The 19,622-nt window shown below is 37.4% G+C and overlaps 1 protein-coding gene across 2 annotated transcripts in view; it reads right to left on the minus strand.

Annotated features, from left to right (window-relative positions):
* Positions 1–3,831: 3,831 nt before the first annotated feature.
* Positions 3,832–19,622, minus strand: part of clip1b (CAP-GLY domain containing linker protein 1b) — an 83,933-nt gene continuing 68,142 nt past the window's right edge. For both annotated transcript variants that reach the window (XM_038287019.1, XM_038287018.1), the window contains 7 exons: positions 13,435–13,480; positions 13,203–13,246; positions 4,963–5,068; positions 4,726–4,891; positions 4,605–4,657; positions 4,393–4,505; positions 3,832–4,299 (listed from right to left, as the gene is read on the minus strand). In XM_038287019.1, the coding sequence (XP_038142947.1) occupies positions 4,065–4,299; positions 4,393–4,505; positions 4,605–4,657; positions 4,726–4,891; positions 4,963–5,068; positions 13,203–13,246; positions 13,435–13,480 (763 nt within the window). In that variant the 3' untranslated portion in view covers positions 3,832–4,064. The remainder of the gene's footprint in view (positions 4,300–4,392; positions 4,506–4,604; positions 4,658–4,725; positions 4,892–4,962; positions 5,069–13,202; positions 13,247–13,434; positions 13,481–19,622) is intronic.

Genomic DNA, 19,622 nt, shown 5'->3' on the forward strand with positions numbered 1-19,622 from the left:
CACCTGGACACCATAACTGTACTGTGTGATTTTTGATTGAAAGCTCCTCAACAGCTTTTAAACTGATGATGATATAATGAAGAAGAAACTTCATATTTTAACTTATCTTCATTCTGTGTCTGAGCCATCGAAAAATTATCTGAAAACTCAGGAGGATAAATGATAGGAGAAATCTCCATGACCTTCTTGTTAGGGAATCCCACAAATACTTCCACAGCCCTGGATTAGAACATCACTTTAACCCTAAGAGATTATTTCCACCATCCGATCTAACATCGGTGCAACTATTAAAGTGTTTTTAAATATGTAAAGTTTTAACAAAGATGTAGTTACATTGCAAAAAACGAAACAACTTTTGATAAAAAATATATAATTTAAAATCTCTTTAAAAATGAAAGAGTTAAATAATTTTGTGTTCAGACAGTGCATAAATGTACAAGGGGATCAAGAATATTTAGATCAAAAACTGCATGATTACGTTAACAGTTTCACAATAATAAAACGTTTAAAGGTAAGCATTGTTACAAAGCTGTGAGTTAACAACCAAACAAAGAAAATCCTCATTTTTTCCCCCCGCATTTTCTTGTTAGTACCACAAATCTCATGGTATTAAATCGAGACTTTATAAAATGATCAAACACTAATTCCTTCATAACTGCGACTCGGAAAGAAGAAAATCATGGTTTTATTTGTATTTATAAATATAGCCTTTAGAAATAAAAAAACTACTTTGTATTTTGGGCTTCAGATGTTTTTTTTTTGTTTTTTTTTATTTGGAGAAAATTAGTTTGTTGTCAAAACTTAAAGCAACACTGTGCAACGTTTAGCCACTAGGGGCGCTAGACCCCTATCCTACAGGTTTAGCTGTATGCTGTTAAATGCTTCATTAAATATTTAGATGTCCCATTAAATAAATAAAACAAAAACATTTTATTTAAAAGGAAAATAATTACTTAAATATAGAGGGAAGTAATTAACAGAATTTGTATTTTTAGGGATTTTCCAGTTTGTTGCATTGTTATTTTTGTAGGGTCACGGGCTGAAATGTTTACTCTGGACTAAATCTTACATCAGAGAACCAAAAATATGTCAGATCAGTTAAGGGTTGAATGTTAAACAAGTGTTTGCTAAAAAAACAACTTTACTTTGTTAATTGTAGTTATTAAGGGGAGCTCAGACTGAGGTAAAGCGATGCTCCGGGTCACATGACTCATTAAAGACAGATCCGCGGTTATTGAGTAGCATAGAGCATCAATATGCAAAAACCACTGACCTGAAAAATCATTTAATATATCTTAGATAAAGCTGATATTTCTCTCAAGTTACAGAGTGTTGCTTTAACAAAATGTGGAGGAACGAGCAAGACTATTCTGAGAACAATTCTTCCTGACTCTCATTTCTATGATGGAGTATTAGGGCCAGACTAAAGAGAAGTTTGCTTTTGACGGGCTGTACTATCATGAGAATAAAATAGGAGAATTACAAGAATGAAGACATTATATTAAGGGTTTGAAGACAGAACATTAGAAAGTTGTAAAATTGCAAGAATAAAGTCATAACACTATAAAATAAAGATGCAGTATTACTAGGATAAAGTCATAATATTAGTAGATTGAAATTATAACATTACTAATATAGTATTAAGAGATTAAAGTTGCAATATTACAATAATAAGGCCATAACATTACAAACAAGATTAAAATGATAAATTCACAAGAGTAATGTCATAACATTATGAGAAAATTTATATTGAGAGATTAAAGTCATAATAGTGTGGGAATGAGGTCATAACATTATGACGATAAAGTTATAACATTATGAGACAAAAGTTGTAATATTACAAGCTTTAAGTTGTCATATTATGAGATTCACTTCAATTAAGTTTGTTTTTAGTTTTCAGCTGCTTTTTGTATCTCTGCTTCTGTCTCCTTGAACCCCAGTCGACCTCGGCAGATGGCCGCTCACACTGAGCCTGGTTCTGCTGGAGGTTTCTTCCTGTTTAAAGGGAGTTTTTCCTCTCCACTGTCGCTACAAGCATGCTTAGTGTGAGGGATTGCCTTTTAGTCAATGAGTCTATGCAATCAACTGGTTTTCCTTAGATAGAAAACTTTGAATCAATCTGACTGGATGATCTGGTGAACTGTAAAGAGCCCTGAGATGACAGGTGTTGTGAATTGGCGCTATAGAATTAAACTGAATTAAATATTATGAGGAAAAAAAGTCATAGTATTATGAGAAAAAGTCTTAAAATTAAGAGATTAAAGTCATAACATTTTTAAAGTTACAATATTATGAGGATATTCATAATATTATGAGATTTAAGTTTTAAAATCACAAGATTGAATTTGTAACATTAAAACTTTAAAGTTGTAATATAACCAGAAAAAAGTCATATTTTATGAAATTAAAGTTGCAACATTACGAGTTTAAAGTCATAATATTAGGAGGTTAAAGCCAATATTATTTAATGAGAGCTCTTGCGCTGTCATCTCCTGCATTGAAATGAGGAATGTTGAGAATCCTGTCCTAAATGTTCTCATTGGTTTTACAAATAAGGAAATGAAACCTTTTCGCCCATCGTCAAATTATTAGGCTATAATGTTTACAAACTGAGCTTTTTAGCGTAATATTTTGAGAATAATGTCATAATCTTATTCTTTTTTTTCACCTAGTCTGGCCATAATACTCTGTCATATATATTTTAACTGGAACAATGGCTGTGCTAATAAAACAGCATAAATCCTTAGTTTTAATGAGGCAGTACGGAGGCGTATTGCATTCACCAAAGACAAAAAAAAAATCACACCACTTATCTCATAATTATGAAATCACATCCATATATTTGGTTATGATTACTTGAGCCAGTAATGTAGCATCTCTCAGAAAATGTCTTCATGATTACTTCTTAAAAATATCTGCATCCGTTTCACTGAACAGTTCTCTGTATCGAGGTCTGACTTGATACGCCTTGGAGTTCTTCTCCTGTTTTCCACTTCATCAATAATTACCCAGCTATAACCCAGTGATTACTACTGGTGGAATAAGCATGCAGCCATATGACCATTTGGGAAAACCCATTAAGAGCTCCATTAATACAGATTCTGTATGATTTTTTGTTTTCATATGAATCGACATGCTGCATGAAGCTGGGACCTAGGTTTCTGTAGAGAAGTCATTTTGAACGATTCTGAAGCTTCAGCTGCACTCCTTAAGGATCTAGGATTTTGAGCAGGTACTGGATAGTTATTTAGGACACCACCAAGCCAGCTTGAAGCATTTATAGCATTTATAGCTATAAAGCATCCCGTGCTGGTTTAATTGCTCCTGCAGGAACAGTGCGACTTCCAGCAAGTCAGAGTAGAAACTTACTGCGCAATGCTGACAAACTAAAACTAATTCCATCCACATTGAGGAGACTAATTATTTCCCAGAGTTGCATACCTAAAAAGAAATAAAAGCATATTAAATCTGACAAAGCACTCATTGTTCACGTTTTATGTAGCATAACTCAGAAATGAATGTCCTTCCTTATTTCCTAACTATAACATATTATCTCATAATTCCGAAATACCGATCTTGTAATTGTTAGATACGCTTTGAGATTTTTTTTTTTCCTTTGTGAATGCAATACGCTTGCGTAAGGCAGCGGGGCTTATTAATGAACTTATTAGAAAACAGAATAGAGTACAGATCCTTCGGTTTTAACTGTGCTTCATCTAGCTGCATCACTTTGTTGCCAAAAAACAACCCTAAAAACAACACGTGAAAAATTACTTCTACTTATTATAAAAAATAAAAACATAAACTTCTAAATATGTATAAAATAACAAGTGCAGAAAGCAAATTTAATTTGATATAAATATCAATATTGCACCAAAGAAGCATATTTGGACAAGCATCCTGCATCGCGATCGGAACACTATTCTCAGAAAAGGGTTAAGTTAGGATGGTTGTTACCACAGCGACGCATCATTACAGTATAAAAATACACTATGGGAAAAACTTGTGTTTAGCTGGAGTGTAAGAAATACATCAGGAGGGAGAGTAAAAGAGGAGTGACCTCTTTAGAAGGTCTGGTCATCGTTACATGACTCGGTGGCGTGCCCGAAGGCCTCGCAGATGTCGCAGTAGGGCCTCACGTCAGTCGGGTTGCCGTGGTAACTGCTGTGAGGTACGGAGTCGGGGCTCTGGGCCTGTGTGGGACAGTCCTCCGTGTCGTGGAGGTCAAAGCAATCGCAGATGTCGCAGAAAAGACGCGGAGTCGCCTTCTTTTCACGCTTTGGTACTGAATCATCAAACCTATCATAGAGATAAAAGAATTTAAACTTTACTGTCACCGGCACACCTCAAAACCAGTATCACTCCAGGCAGCCATTTTTTTTTTGTTTTTACCCGTCTGTGCCGTCGTTTCCATTGAACTCAGCCAATGCAAGCTTCTTTAACTTGATCTTCAGCTCCTCGTTCTTCCTCTGCAGGTCCACTATGACGCTGTTCAGGAAGTTGATCTGATGGAGTCCAACACACAGATTATTGTATATTTATTATATAAGACAAGATGAAATAACTCTTTTGGGCACTATTTAAGGCTTTGCAGAAGGCCTCACCTGCCCCTCAGCAAACTCTTTCTCTTCCCTCAGCTGCTGCAGGACAGCATCCCCTGCAAGGGCAGACACATTAATCTGCAGTCAAACTCTGAGCCGAGGACTTCAGCGAATCTTTCCTCACCTGAGTGGGGAGCCTCTCTGTCTCCTCCGTCTGAGGCCTGGGTTCCCGTCAATCTTTGCTCCAGACTGTGAACACGACTCTGCAGCTGAGCTTTGTCCTTCTCCAACGTCTCCACAGCCGACTGCAGCGTCTTTGTCATGGCGTTCTCTCCACGCAGTACGGCGATCTGCAAAGATGGAGGAGGCTTTACAGACCCATGTGGAAAACTACTGAAAGCTGGGATCCTGATCTTTGTACCTCGTTCCTCAGAGTTTCCAATTCTTTGTCTTTGTCTGAGATCAAAGCTCCCATGGATTTCTGAAAATCGACGTCCCCCTTCATGTCCTGATTTAAAACAGCGTCTCTGTAGAGTAAATAAAAAAAAAACAATCTACAAACGGAATATTTCTGCATTTAAATCAATCAGACGCCAGTAAAACCTTGCTGCCCCTTCTCTACCTGTTGCTGAAATGGCTAGAATAAGGCTACAGATCCGGAGTTACAGCCTGGCTAAATCTGATCTCACTCAATATGCAGTTAAACACAAAAAGTGTCAGATTTTTTAAAGATTTATGGTGTTTTTCTACATTTTAGGATTGTATATTGTGTTTTATCTCACAGCTTTAAAGACTACTTTTGTTGGCAATAAAATATGCTTATTGTGAAATTAATTTTAGGAATAACAGAATATTGTCACCAATTCGGCTCTAAGTAACAGTCATGGTCATCTAGTTCCTAAAAATCAGTTGCCATCTTTGAACACAAGAAGTTTTACCTAAAGAAAACAGAAGAGGCTAAACATATTTGGTGTTTATGTTCTAACAGCAATTAATTTCAAACAGTAGTTAAGTAGGTTTGAATGTTTTTTCTGCATTAAGAATTAAATCCTTCTTCAAACAAGCATGCAAAAAAACAAAAAATAATAATAAATCACAAAGGGGGGAAACATGTTTTCACACAACTCTAAGCTAGCTGCTTAGGAGATTTTTAAATGGAAATTTGAAAATTTTCATTTTCTTAGATTTAATATGTTTCCAAATAGTTTTTTCGCATTTAATTTTTTTTTCAAATGTAATTTCTCAAAATATAATTTATACTTTTAATTTTTACAGATTTTATATTTAGAAATTTAACTTTTTTTCATATTTCTCTTTTTCAGGATGGGTTTTCCAAATTGCATTATTTTCTTATTTGGTTTCACGGATCACATTCAGTTACTTCAAGCCCACTGAAAATGCTCACTCGTGATCAATGACAAATGAAAATGTGGTTGCTAACGTCCAGCAGACCAATAGAAATGCATCTTTGCTCCCGGCTCCAGAGGAAGGCCTGCCCCAGGAGGGGAGATAAAGTGATCTGTAAAAACTAGTTTAAAAAGAATGCAATTCTTAAAACTCAATTAACAAAAAGAAATACTGACCATTAAAATTTTGAAAAACATCTGTTGAAAGGTTACTTTCTTTTAGAAAAAAATAAATTTAAATAAATCTATCAAATTAAAGTTAAAAAAAAAATAAAATCTGTAAAAGAATGTGGAAAAAATTACGTGAAACATAAAAAGTACATATAAAAAAAATCAAATATGTAAAAGAATTGAAAAAATATATATATTTTTTAATTTCCATTTAGTAAAGCTTTTTTAAATTCCCAATTTTAAAATATGTTATTTGCTACCAACAATAAAGGGACATTCTCCATAGAATCTGCGTACGGTTCACCATTAAACAAACCAACCTGATCAGTGAAATACAGAAGCCATTGTTGACTGTCCACACAAATAAACACGCACTTAACTACAAGTTTGGAAACTTAACCTGCTTTTTCTCTTTTTTCATGTAAACGTATTCTTGGCGACAATAAAGTTGGACTGTCACATTGAGAGAAGGTTCAAATTAAACTGCAAACACACAGTACAGCAGATTATTAGCAAATATATGTGATATAAGTAGTTCAGATCTTTTCACTTTAAGAAATCGACAATTTTGCTAGCTACTTTTTATTTTCTAAAGGAAAAAAAACGAGTGAAACTGTCCTTCTTCACACTGGTGCTGAAGAACATCCACATTAACAGCGTGGCGTATTACTCCATGTCCAGCTCTCGTCTAAAGCTATGAATACTAAATAAGTCAGAGTTTGTTGAGCTCAGCCTTAAGTTACATTTTCCCTTCTTCTCTTGGAAGAAAAGTTAAGTTATCTGGAGACGTAGTGGTCCGCCTTAAATCAAATTTTATATAAAAATTAATCATAATTCAGTCTTATCTTTATGGCTTGCCTTTAATGTCTGAAATCCAAAAACTATGGCTTTGAACATGAAGTATAATCAGCTTATAGCCTAGTAAACTAGCCCCACCCGCCAGCGGCCAAAATCCCTTTTGCCTGCGAGTGGTCTAGCCTCGATCACCCAGGCCCTAGAACTGGCTGGCCAATCACAGCGCAGACGTGTCTTTAAATTTCTGGATGCAAAGCAGGCGGGGTTTTGAGGGCGTGACGACAAAGCTGCATGACGCTGGAGAAAGCAGAAGGAAGATGGCAACAACTATTGAACAGTTCTCGTTTGACTCAGCTTTGGAATCAGTTCTGGAAGGATTAGACTTGGGGTTTTCGTTGTAACGTGAGCAGAAAGAGGCTCTATGATCATTCATTTTTAAGGAGGACGTATTCGCCATTTTACCGACAGGCTGTTTGTTTACACTCCCCCACCAGCTTTCTGTCGCTCTTACTACGTCACAGTCAGTTGCTCTCATTGGTCAGAGCGTTGGCCATTAGGCACAGACATGGTTTGAAAAACAACGCGTTGTTCTCATCAACAATCTTCTGATGTCTCATTCATCGAGGCCAGATTAAATTACACATTTAATCTCACATTTAGTCTGGTTTATCAGGCTAATCAGCTGACAGCTGAACTGCAATAAAAACAGAAACCACCTGAGCCTGGCTAACAATCCACAAACATCCTCTGTTCTACACGCCAAACAAGTGGAAGTGAAAGCAACAAGGTGGTTTTTTCTATTCACCTTTTTCAGGTCCAAGTGTAAACACCCTCTGCCTCCCCATCTGTTGTTTTGGCTCATTCTGTAGCTTCATCATTTCCCCTTAGGTCACTCACACAGCACTAACAACTCGTCTTCACATTTCTGCCTGACTTCTCCTGATTCACTCAGATCTTGAACTACATACTCATCCCTGTCGACCCTCTCTCCCATATTATACATTCACTTTCAACAAGAAGAGCTGCTTAGAAGTGGAGTAAATCATTTCATCAGCATAAGCTTCTGTTTCCGACGAACTGAAGTTCACAGCTGCTTGGTTATCGGACCTGAAAATTCTGTTAATCAAGACTCCATTGAAAAGAAGAAGAAAAAAAAGAGCACAACCCCAAAAACAGCCTTTTGATATCATAAACCAGACTGTTTGACCTAAAAGCTGAGGAAATCCCCCATTTATTCTTTTGTTTTTGCTTCATAAAAATATCATTTTCACAACCAAATATAATTCAATTCCTAGCAAAACATCGGTATATACTTTGTTTAGTTTCTCTTAGTTATCTAAAAAGAACATTTTTATGTTTTAAAGACTTTACGTATCCTAATTTGTCCCAGATTTCAAATCCAGGATCAGTTTTTCTATTCTATTTTCTATTCTCTATATGTTCTTAAACATTACATTATGCAGACGACGCACATGTATATCTCTAGAATAAATGTAAAGAGTGAGGGATAAACAGCTTCATTTATGATACACGTTTCCATAAATGTGCTGCAGTCCTGCACATGTGAATTTCTAAGCAAGAATGTACCAATTAACTTGTGCAAAGCAGAATAGAGGGCTGACAGCAGCTGTTATAAAATACTGAGCTCTTTTGATCACTTCTTCTTAGTATAACAGCAGAAAATAACTAACACCCCGGAATCCTCAGATTTTAAATGATTTTCATTAAACCAAGAACTTAGTTTCCAGTAGGAAATGAAACAGGAACCTCCTGGTAAAAGAAAAAATCTTTCAGTGTCGTGTTTATGCAAAAATTAATAAATGAAAAATACAATACATAAAATAAATAGGTTCTCAGCGATCAATTCAATTTATTTAAAAAAATTTACTCCTCATTAGTAAATGAAATATTCCTCAGGTTAAAAGTACTGTTGCACCGATACCAGTATCAGGAGGGGTCCCGATCCAGCACTAAAATGCTATTATCGGTATCTGTGAGTACCAACAAATAGGACACTGATACCATTTTGAGAGTTAAAAGTTTATTCAACTATTGTCACCCATTCCAGGTAGGCAATAAAAAGTTCTACTGGATTCACTTTGTATTAGTCTTTTTCCTGCTTCACAAAGGTAGGCAGCAGCTTGACAAAGCCATGATGGCAATTATTTTACATCCAAGTAGTGTGCAGTTCTTCATATATAAACACACACATAAATTTCAAACAGATGGTATCGGTATCGGCCAATAATACACAGCCAGGTATCGGGTATCGGGGCCAAAAAATGGCATCGGCGCAACACTAGTTAAAAGTATTATGAGGTTTATTATATGGTGAGGAGCTCCCTGTCATTGAGGGTTGGGGGCCTCCATGCTATCACCCTAATCTTTACCTTCAGATTCTATATCAGAGCCAGGTAGGGTTTTTAGCTATATATCATTATTTTATACCAATATCTACAAGGGTTAGTGATTGTTTTGGCTTAATGGAAGGTGTTTATTTAGCAGGGTTTTCCTTGTGTGCTTCATCAATTAAAAAACAAAAAAAAAAAAAAACGTAAAAAAAAAAAAAAAACTGTATGCAGAACAGACTCTGCTGCACCTGAGGCTACCGTCACAGGTTTTCTGAAGAGGAGACTTTTTAACAACTATGTTTGTTGTGCATCTGTGTGGTGATATCCAGAGATTATTAAAAAAGATTAAACAGACCAGAATGCTCATCCTTTATCTGCTAGAAACCACAGAAATTAAGTTGGGTGTTTTTTTCATTTAAATATAGTTTTTTTTAGAAACCTTTTCACATCTGTCATGTTTTGTCCTAACCATTTTTCCAACAAACTACTAATGGAAGTCCACTAAAAGGATAACCTGAGGTACTTGTTTTAGCCATGCTTACACTCTACTCATTTGAAATGTGGATTAATCAATGCGGATTTATAACATCATAATACTGAGCCACTTTATTAGGTACACCCTGTTGTACAGCTATTAGTCATCCAGTCACAAGGCAGCAACATAAGACGTATGAATCTAGGCCTATGAGAAAACAACTTAAAATTGTTGGGGAGCGGCTGTTCCAACCATTGCAGTTCTGAATTCTCCCGAGTGAATAAAGTGAATGTGGTTGGTCGTTTATCAAGGGGGCGGGATTGTTGTGGCAGAAGGTTCGCAAGCAGTTTGGTTATGGCCGGCATCTTGCTAACCAGTTAGCAACTTAGTGCTAGTAGGTTCCCAATGGGAAATTCCATTGGGACCAAGTAGCACTAAATTGGTGACTTAGAAACGACACTGTCAAGGAACGCTATGGACAGCGGAGACATGCAAGAGGAGGAGAGTTTAGTGTCGGAGGTCGTGGGTGAGTCTCCTCCGTCATACATTTCTTATTTAGAGGAGGAAAGCGGGACGAAGATGTTGTGGAAGAGAACAAGCAGAAGCTTGGTTTGGTGTAGAAGGCTTACAGCCGTACATATTTGAGCCCTTGCCTCGCAACGCTGCCAGTTCTGCTGAAGATGCAGACGTCAATTACCGTGAACACTGGGACGCAACTCAATTCGAAAGGAAATTAATCTTATTTCTTATTTCAACCGTTGCGTATATTAGCTGCAACATATGACTCAAGATGATATGACTGAAAAAATTTGATTGACAGATGACCTTTGATGTATGATTGGCCAAACTTAGGTGTTCAGGCTGACATATAACTAACTGGCCTGCATAAGGTAACGACAAAAAAATATTTTAAGACAGCATTTTTTTTTAAAATAGAAATTTTCTGAATTCCGGACAATATCGTCTGATAAAGAGTATATTTATATACATGTTTAAGCCAGAATGACTTGACATTTAAAAATAATTACCCTACAACTTCAAAAAAGTAAATATATTTGAACTCATATTTTCTTAAAGTTGTAGGGAAGTCATATTTAAATTTCCAACTACGACAAACCGGTCACAACCAAACATGCTTGAGAACCTTCGGCTACAACAATCCCGCCCCCTTGATAATCGACCAATCATCAAAATAGAAATTTTCAAACTTTAGGGACGATATGGTCTGATAAGAGTACATGTAGGGTACATACGTACCCTATCATTGTAATAAAGTACAAACAAAGCACCAGAATGGGGAAGTAAAAGGATTTCATTGAACTGGAACAGGTCAGATGTTTCTGTTACCCAGGCTGGCCTAAGCATTTCAGAAACATCTGATCTATGATCCTTTACACAAAACCATCTCTGGGGTTCAGAGACAAACTTTCAGAAAGGGAGGACATTTTCAGAGAGCAGCAGCTGTGTAAACAAAGTGAGCTATTTTGGAAGATCTTGGCAGTGGTGATTCCTGGTGTGGGTTATCTTTAGTAAACATTAAACATCTTTAAAATTCCACATCAGATATCACTGTTTTTGCTCACCATGGCCATCCTGATATAACATCTGTGTGCCGATCTTCCTATTGCTCTTTTCACCATAGCAAAAAGGTTCAACCATGTCTTAAACACAATGGGATGATCCACTTTAATGGCCTCCACAGATAACCAGTTTTAATCACATAGAGCTCCTCTTGGATGTGGAAGATCTGGACACTTGTTTTATGGATATGCTGCTACAAGCATACTTGGTGTCATGCTTGGTGCCTTTGAGTCGATGCAAACAACTGGTTTTCCTTAGAGAGAAAGTTTTGAATCTATTTGACTGTATGATCTGGGTGAACTGTAAAGTGCCTTTAGATGACATGTGTTGTGAATTGACGCTATAGAAATAAACTGAATTGAATTGAAAATGCAGCCAAACTCTGCAGCTGTTGTGTCAACATTCACCAGAATATGGAGTTTTGTTTCATTACTGTTGCAAGCAAAGAACAGGTTTTCTAAAATGTGTGGGGGGGGGAAAAAGTTAACAAATTTTGTAAATTGAAATAAGAAAACAAATGCAATCAATGAAACTTTGAAAAAAATGTTTAAATCAAAAAAAGGTTTTTGAGAGTAAGTTTGCTATTTTTACAAATTTACTTTTCATATTTTTTTCTTTTTAGTTTAATATTCTTTTTATTTTCCAATTTGTTTGTGAAATTGTATTTTCCCCAGGCATGCAGGTGGCGCAGAGGTTAGTGGCACGACCCATGTACGGAGGCCTTAAGGCCAATTTATGCTTCTGATGCATAGCCTCTGCAACCGTCAAATCTGTCTCTGTGCACGACCATGCCCCCCGCGCAGCTGTTATTGGTCCTTAGTATGCTTTTCCGGCTATCTGGGTGGTCGTCCTTCTCGATTCGGTGTTGGGGTGCACCATTTTTAAAAACAGAGGAACTACAACAGTGGACAACTACGACGAAAGATTAATCGAGGAGGTTTGGAAGTACAATCCGTCGAATTTCTCGCAAGTTCTCAAATAGGTTCCCCCTTGCGCTTTGGTGGGAAACCGATCTGCGTCCCTAGAAATTCCAGACTGACGGTGCAGAAGCATTCCAGCAAAACTGGTTCACGACCAGACCCAAGCGACATTTGATGCGTGCGGTTGCAGAACAATAATCTGCCCTTTAGTCCTCGACGTGGGTTCGAATGAATCAAGATTGATTGACAGATGACCGTTGATATAAGATTGACCGAATTTAGGTGCACAAGCTGACGTATAACTAACTGGCCTGCATAAGATATGGAGAAAAAACACAAAGATTTTAAGAGAGGCATTTTTTTTTAAATATCGTACATTTATATACATGTTTAAGCCAGAATGATTTGACATTTAAATATGACTTCCCTACATCTTTAAAAATTAAATATATTTGAATTCACATTTCCTTAAAGTCGTAGGGAAGTCATATTTAAATTTCAAATTTCCAACAAACCGGTTACAACCAGACATGCTTGCGAACCTTCCGCCACAACAATCCCACCCTCTTGATAATCGACCAATCATATTCACTTAATTCACTCGTGTAAAGTCGGGCACCACTTGGGAGAGATCGGAACTGCTACGGTTGGAACAGCCACTTTCCTAAGACTTTAAACCCTGAGGAAGAAATGAATATAGACTAGAGGTTTCTTTAGAAAAAAAAAGTAGATTTGTTGAAAACCCCTAAAAAAGGTAAAATAAACATTTTGACTATTTGCTGTGAGTGAGAAAGACATAAAGACAGGATGATTCAGTTCAGTAAATTCCATTAGAGATGTTGATCCCGATGGCTCAAAAAATGTACTTCTACCATTTGCTGCTCTAATTCATGCAAACATTTGGCAGATTTGGACATTTTTGAACATCTGAAAGAACATGAATAAATCAACGTGCCGCTTACCTGCTCTTCATGTCTGCGTGCTGACTGTTGCGATCCTCTTGGCTCTGCGGGTCAAACACACATATAGACGTATCTAAATAAAGGCTAAAGCTGCTCAGCTTGAGGAGTTTAGTCACAGCGGGAGCTCAGACGTCCCTACGCCTAAACCCTTTAATCAAAGCTCCGTTTCTGACTAAACAAACCCCAGATCTATAACAGGATAGAGGGGACGGCTTCGGGGAAAGGTCAGTACCTCGTCATGATGCTGAGACTTCTGGGAGGCCAGCTTCAGCTCCTCTCTGAAAGGAAACAGACAGAAAACAAGAGAGGACACAGATTCGTGAGCTCTATCGGAAACAGGACCATCAGGTTTATGTTATATCTGTGTCACATCTGTTCAAATCTCTAAAACACACTCACACAGACAATACATCAGGCTTCCTGTCAACAGCTGTGAATGGATTAAATAACCCATAAAATAATCAGTTCTATAAAAAGAAGCGTTCATCGGAATTTTATCTTTTTATTTTTGAGAAATTGAACTTAAATGACAACAATATCATTGGTAGCCATCAGGACGGCAGATAGCGATAGTGATATTTAACATAGTTTTAGTTAATTGTAGGTAATGTATATTGTTTGGCCAAAATTTAACAGGAAAATATTTTATAATAATGATCACAGCACTTTTTTCCTTTTACAAAATACATCCTCATGACATTTTATTTAAAGGAGTTTAACTACTTCATATTTATATGTTAATTTTTTTTATAGTTTTGTGCTGACAGGTCTACAGGAGGAGTGTTTAAGGCTCGGATGTATGGTGTGTACCAATTTAGAGGCTAGGTCCTTGGAGGAACATTAAAATCAGGAGGACGGAAGATTTCTGTTATAGGTTCAAACAGGTCTAACCTTCCTCAGCGGACGTGGCTCCTAAATATGCATACGCTCTGTCGCCTAGCAACCATGACGGTTGATTAACAAAGCAGGCAAAGAATGGATGTTGAACTTCTTACTGTTGTGGGTGCTCATTTCATGTTTGAGGGGTTTCAGCAGCAGTAGCGTCATCTCATCCTTTTAATAAACCAAACATTACCCGCCACATATCTGACTCAATAACCATTTAAAACAACTATTTTTATTAATTTCAGACAGAATTATTTAAATACTTGTATTATATTAAACTGAACTTACAATATTCACCACTGTTTGGTGCCAAGTACCTTTTTCCTCTTGGCACGGAGCAGCCGGCTTGCTTTGACTCGCAATGAATCATGGGATACTCAAGGCTATGTAGGATACAGGCGAAAAGATGCCGCCGGCATCGAACACAGTGATAATGTCTGTCTCCCTAGATCAGCTTCTCTGATTGGTTGGTGCTTCATGTCGGGTTGCAAAAGTTCAGATTTCCCAAATATGACATCTGCAGCTTAGGAACGCTGTTTCCAACGCAAATAATAATAATAATCATCATATTTGTCAAGTGATGAAGAGGTTTGTTTACATAGATATTTTCATAAACAGTATTTTATTAGTCTATGTAGGATATAGATTTTCTATAAGTAGACTTAACTTGCTGCAGTCACATTGTAATGGTGAACTCTACAGTCAATAGTTTGTCACACAAACATAAATATTTAGTTATTCAGTTTGTAGATCATATTAAATATAATATTAAAGATTTTTATGTATAGTATATTACATTTCGGTAATGATCACACACTGCAGCTTAAATCAGTTGTAGCTCTATATCTTAGTTATCTATTGGTGAGCTAAACCTGCCGTTTATCAGTTGATGTTTTGAATGGTTTCCACATCTGGACTGTTATCCATACAGGGGCAGATTTCTTCTGAGACCTTTTTTAAATCTCTTACAAGCCCCAGAAGCTGCTGTATAGCTCTTTCTGACGGCTTCAAACAGCTCTGACTATTTAACCTTGATCTGACTGTTGTGTTAAAGCTCACTGAAACAGACCTTTCGTGTAACTAACCGTATTCTGAGGGGGGTGGGGGGGGTGGAGAGTAAATGCGATTGTCTGTTGTTTGAAAGAAAATCTTTAAATTTCCTTTCTCCCAGTGAATTTATTATTTCTAGTATTGTTCCAGTATTATTGACATTTTTTTTATTATGAATTCATTTGTGGAAATGTATTACAAAACCATGTCCTATTTTTTCATCATCAGTTTGATGATAAAATCTAAATATTCATAACACTAACATGTGGGGAATGGGAATTGGTAACTACTAGCTTAGCGTAAGGACAGCAGTAACCATCACTGCCTGTCTGCAAAGAGATGCAAGTATTAAGAAAGAAGAATAATTATATATGCAATTTTATGCATCTAATAAGAAAAATTGCTCTAACTATCTAATTATTGTTTAAAAAGCAGTATTTAGCTGCATGTGCATCTGTGAAACATTATGCGATCACACAAAAGAAACAAAAGCAAAACCAAATCAGAGGTATTGAAATATATACTAGCACTTCAGACTGAGACAGCTTGAAAGGCTGTTTTGTCTGTGAATGTTTAACCCCCCCCCCCCACATATTTTTAGACACTGGAAGCAAACGATTTCCTGTGCAAATTGGGATTTGTTCCCATGTGGGTCGCTCTATGGATTTGTGTCAGAGGAAGATAATTGAAGCTTCGTGCGACTAATAACATGTTCCGGGTGCCATCTGGGTGAAATATCTGGCTGCACGCTGTTTAATCACATTTATCATAGCTCTACAGAATCCAGCGCTGCAACACAAAAGGCAGCAGGCAGACTTGGAAGGGAAATGCACCGTGCTAAATACGTTTCACCAAGCTCTGCAACGCTCTGTCCATCCTGTACACACTCAGATTCAGATGGGTAAACAGAAAGCAGCCTAGTTTCTGCTGAACATTGATAACGGTGACATTTAGAAACCTACATGTATCCTTTCATTAGTGTCCTAATGTGTATTAATGCTATTATGGAACAATTAGTAAAAAGGATTGCGTTTGTTCAAACATAACTGTCAGACTTCTACCCTCTGCTTGGGTTTATTTTGAAGTTTATTTGTGTTCTGTGTATTTGTAGTTTATTTCTACCAGTGCTGAGTTCTTAAGTTATCCTCTGTTGCCTCCTTGTGCTTGTTTTCCTTTCCCCTTGCCTTCCTCCTAGTTGGTCCTGCTCACACCTGCTCCCAATCTGCAGATTAGTCAGTCTTGGTTCAGTCTGCCATATTTACACCACCTCTGCAGTCACTCAGTGCTGGTATGTTGTTTTGTTCTTCCCTCATCTCTGGCTTCCCACGTGAGTTTTCCCTGATGTAATCTTATTTTTGGTTCTCAATATTTTGGATTTTTGCATTTCTGCATCAGTTGCCTATTATTTGCAAGTCTCACCTCTGCCTCCTGATCTCTGTACTTGGGTCCTCAAAAACCTCCACTCAAACTATGACAATAACAGCAACGAAAGGATGGCCTCCCCTCATTTTAACTGAGACAATTCTGTTTTAAAGTAACAACTGGAAACTCATCAGCACAATGTCTGTAAAGTAGCCCAGGGCTGTCTGAGCAGATGACCTGCTGACATTTAAGCACAGGAATCCTGAGCATTGAGGAAAACTAATTAGGGCTAGGCAAATAATTGCATTTGCAATATAATCGCAATTTAACAAAATGCAGTTTTTAAATCGCAGAGGTACTGATTTTTAACAAGAGTAAGACACAACATATCCCCCTCCAGCTCTTTAGGTGGTGATTAAATGCTTAAAGTGTGTTTGTCGCCACACAGAAAGGTAGAGAGATTTGCAGCATGCTTGCAGATCCATGCATGCAAGTAGAAGTAAGCACTTTTTCACACAACGGTTACAGGAAAGTTCTGCAACAATGGACTCTGGGCAAGCAAGCTCTCAAAAACCAAAAGCCAAAACCAAAAACATCTACAAGCTTGGGTTTAAAAAGTTGCGATTAAATCGCTAGAGCAATTTTGGGGGGAAATAATCGCAATTTAGATTTTTGGCAAAGTTGTTCAGTCCTAAAACTAATACTAAATCAAGGTATAGATTTTTTTTTTGTTAATTTATGTGACAAAATCAAAATAACAAAAAAAAGTTGATAGAAATCATAATGCTATCTAGAAAAAGCACTCAGAGCGCACAACTTCGCCAAGCAGCAAATTTTGCCCCAAATTGTGACTTACACCTATAGATAAAACTCGCACACGATCATTTCCATATTTAAATGAATTGTTCCTTGGCATGAAGCGTACCTCTGGTAAATCATTTCAATTAAATTCCCTTTATAAGTTTCAATTGAGCCTGCTAGGAAACCAACAACTTTCCCCTTTCTTGTGTTTTTGTCTTCAGTAAAATACCTCCAGACTTTTTGAGTCCCATGCTGAGGTTGTTAATAGTCACCGCTGCCACCCTCTTTGGACTACCAGGGCAAAATTCTGGCTCTACTGACAGACACCAACACGTACAAATCTTTGAAACGAGATCCAACCAATGCCTACAAAAAAAGAATGACAGACTACCTTAAAGAATGGCCCGGCACAGAAGAGCTACCTCCTCCTGTAAAGACTATAAGGTTTATCTACAACTTATGGACAAAGGACATTCTTTTGAGGACAACAATGTTCACATTTTGGACAACGAACACAGGTGGTTTGAGAGGGGTGTGAAGGAAGCCATCTATGTTATGAGTGTTATGAGAAAAAATAACCTTAAACATAGGAGGTAGACTCAGATTTCAGCTTTCGAAAACCTTGCAGTGACAGAGTTGATTTCCTCCTGTTATCATCTCAACCCCAACCCCCATGCAGGGGACCAAAACATCTCGCCTGTTCAGCCAGGCCAACAATTCCCCTTAGCGACCCCCCTTCCAGGGGCACAGACAAGCATCTGGTAGTGCATGCTAAAAAAAAAAACTAAAATGAGTCGCCATTCCTAATGGGTGGGTCTGTTCGTCCAGTTTAACTTGTATGTTTTCTAAGCCAAAACAAGGTTTTGTTTTGGGCCAAAGCTTCAAACTAAGCGGTAATTCTGACATTTTGAATTGAAAAAGCGTCCTGGATGGGAAGCGAAAAAAATCTTCAAACTTGGAAACAAAGTGATCTACAGCAACTAAGTTCTAGTCAACCCCCTCAGACTCTTTTCAGAACATCCAGGAAAAAGAAAACTCCCATTCCTAAAAAAAAACAGGGACACAGCATCAAGAAAGAGTTTATCAATCTATTAAACTATCCATCTATAATATTCCATAATATATTATTGAATTATAATTTTCTTTTTACATTTTTCACAGTGAATCTTGCAGTTTTGTTTTAACCATTTCTGCACTTCCCTGGGAATATTGTAATATTGTAACCTTTGTTATTACTTTAAATATATACAGAGAGCTTTATTAAGCTTAGCCTTTTCATTGTGGGGAGTGTTGGCCTTGTGCAGGGGTAACCAACTAAAAATCAGCAGGGTCCGAATAAAGAAAATCATCAACCAGTAAAGGTCCGGAGACATTTTTAATTATAATCTGTTACTTTAAACATAATTTAACACTGAAATAAAATGAGGGGTGCATGCATCCATGTTATACATTAAATTTTTAACAAAAAAAAATATGTAAAAAAAAATTGAACATTTTTCCATTTTGAAAATTTAAGGTTTTGTGAGGTAGAGAACAAGATTTGTTCAGTTTGATATATAGACAATTTCCTGATTCACATATTTTATAAAACCAAAATAAAAGCCAAACATCCTCTAAATGTGCAGGGTCATCTTTGAGCACCATTTCACTTTTCTTTCACCAGTTCACCACAGTTCTTCCAGCAGTCCACACTTTCTCTGCTCTCTTTTTCTCATCATCTTCTCCTTCTTTCCCATCACCCGGCTTGCCACAGGTTTGCCTGCTGTGTCTAAAAGTAGCAGCAGCAGCAACTCAGACTGACAGCAGCTCATTGGCTAATTTGGATCACGTGCAGCCTTGTCCCGACACTCCGGAGGGCTTTACCGTATTAACAGGAGAAGTGGTGCAAGTGATGTTAGGACAACATGCGGTAATTTATAAATGTTTTAAATCAGGTTGGGTCCGGATTAGCCAGCAGGTGGGACGGGATCCGGACCGCAGTCCGCTAATCCGTAACCTCTGGTCTAGGGGTTAGAGCAGTGCACTTGTGCTCTGAGAAGGTTGCAAGTATCCAGTTAAATCCCCGCAGTCTCCACTCTGGGTTCCTGAGCAAAACCCTAAACCCCACACTGTTCCCCGAGCACCACAGAATGGCAGCCCACTGCTCCCCAAGGGGATGGGTTAAATGCAGAGGGTGAATTTCCCCATTGTCGGACAATAAAGGGATTTACATTACATATTATAACCAAGTTTTAAAGCCATGTCTCAGTCCCATCCCTACTTTGGACCTTTTTCTGTGCATTTAACGTAAAAATATATTAATTGCCAGCTTTAACAAATCTA

Source organism: Cyprinodon tularosa, unplaced genomic scaffold (genome assembly GCF_016077235.1).
Source record: "Cyprinodon tularosa strain WSP-4 unplaced genomic scaffold, ASM1607723v1 ctg233, whole genome shotgun sequence".
Classification (NCBI taxonomy): domain Eukaryota; kingdom Metazoa; phylum Chordata; class Actinopteri; order Cyprinodontiformes; family Cyprinodontidae; genus Cyprinodon; species Cyprinodon tularosa.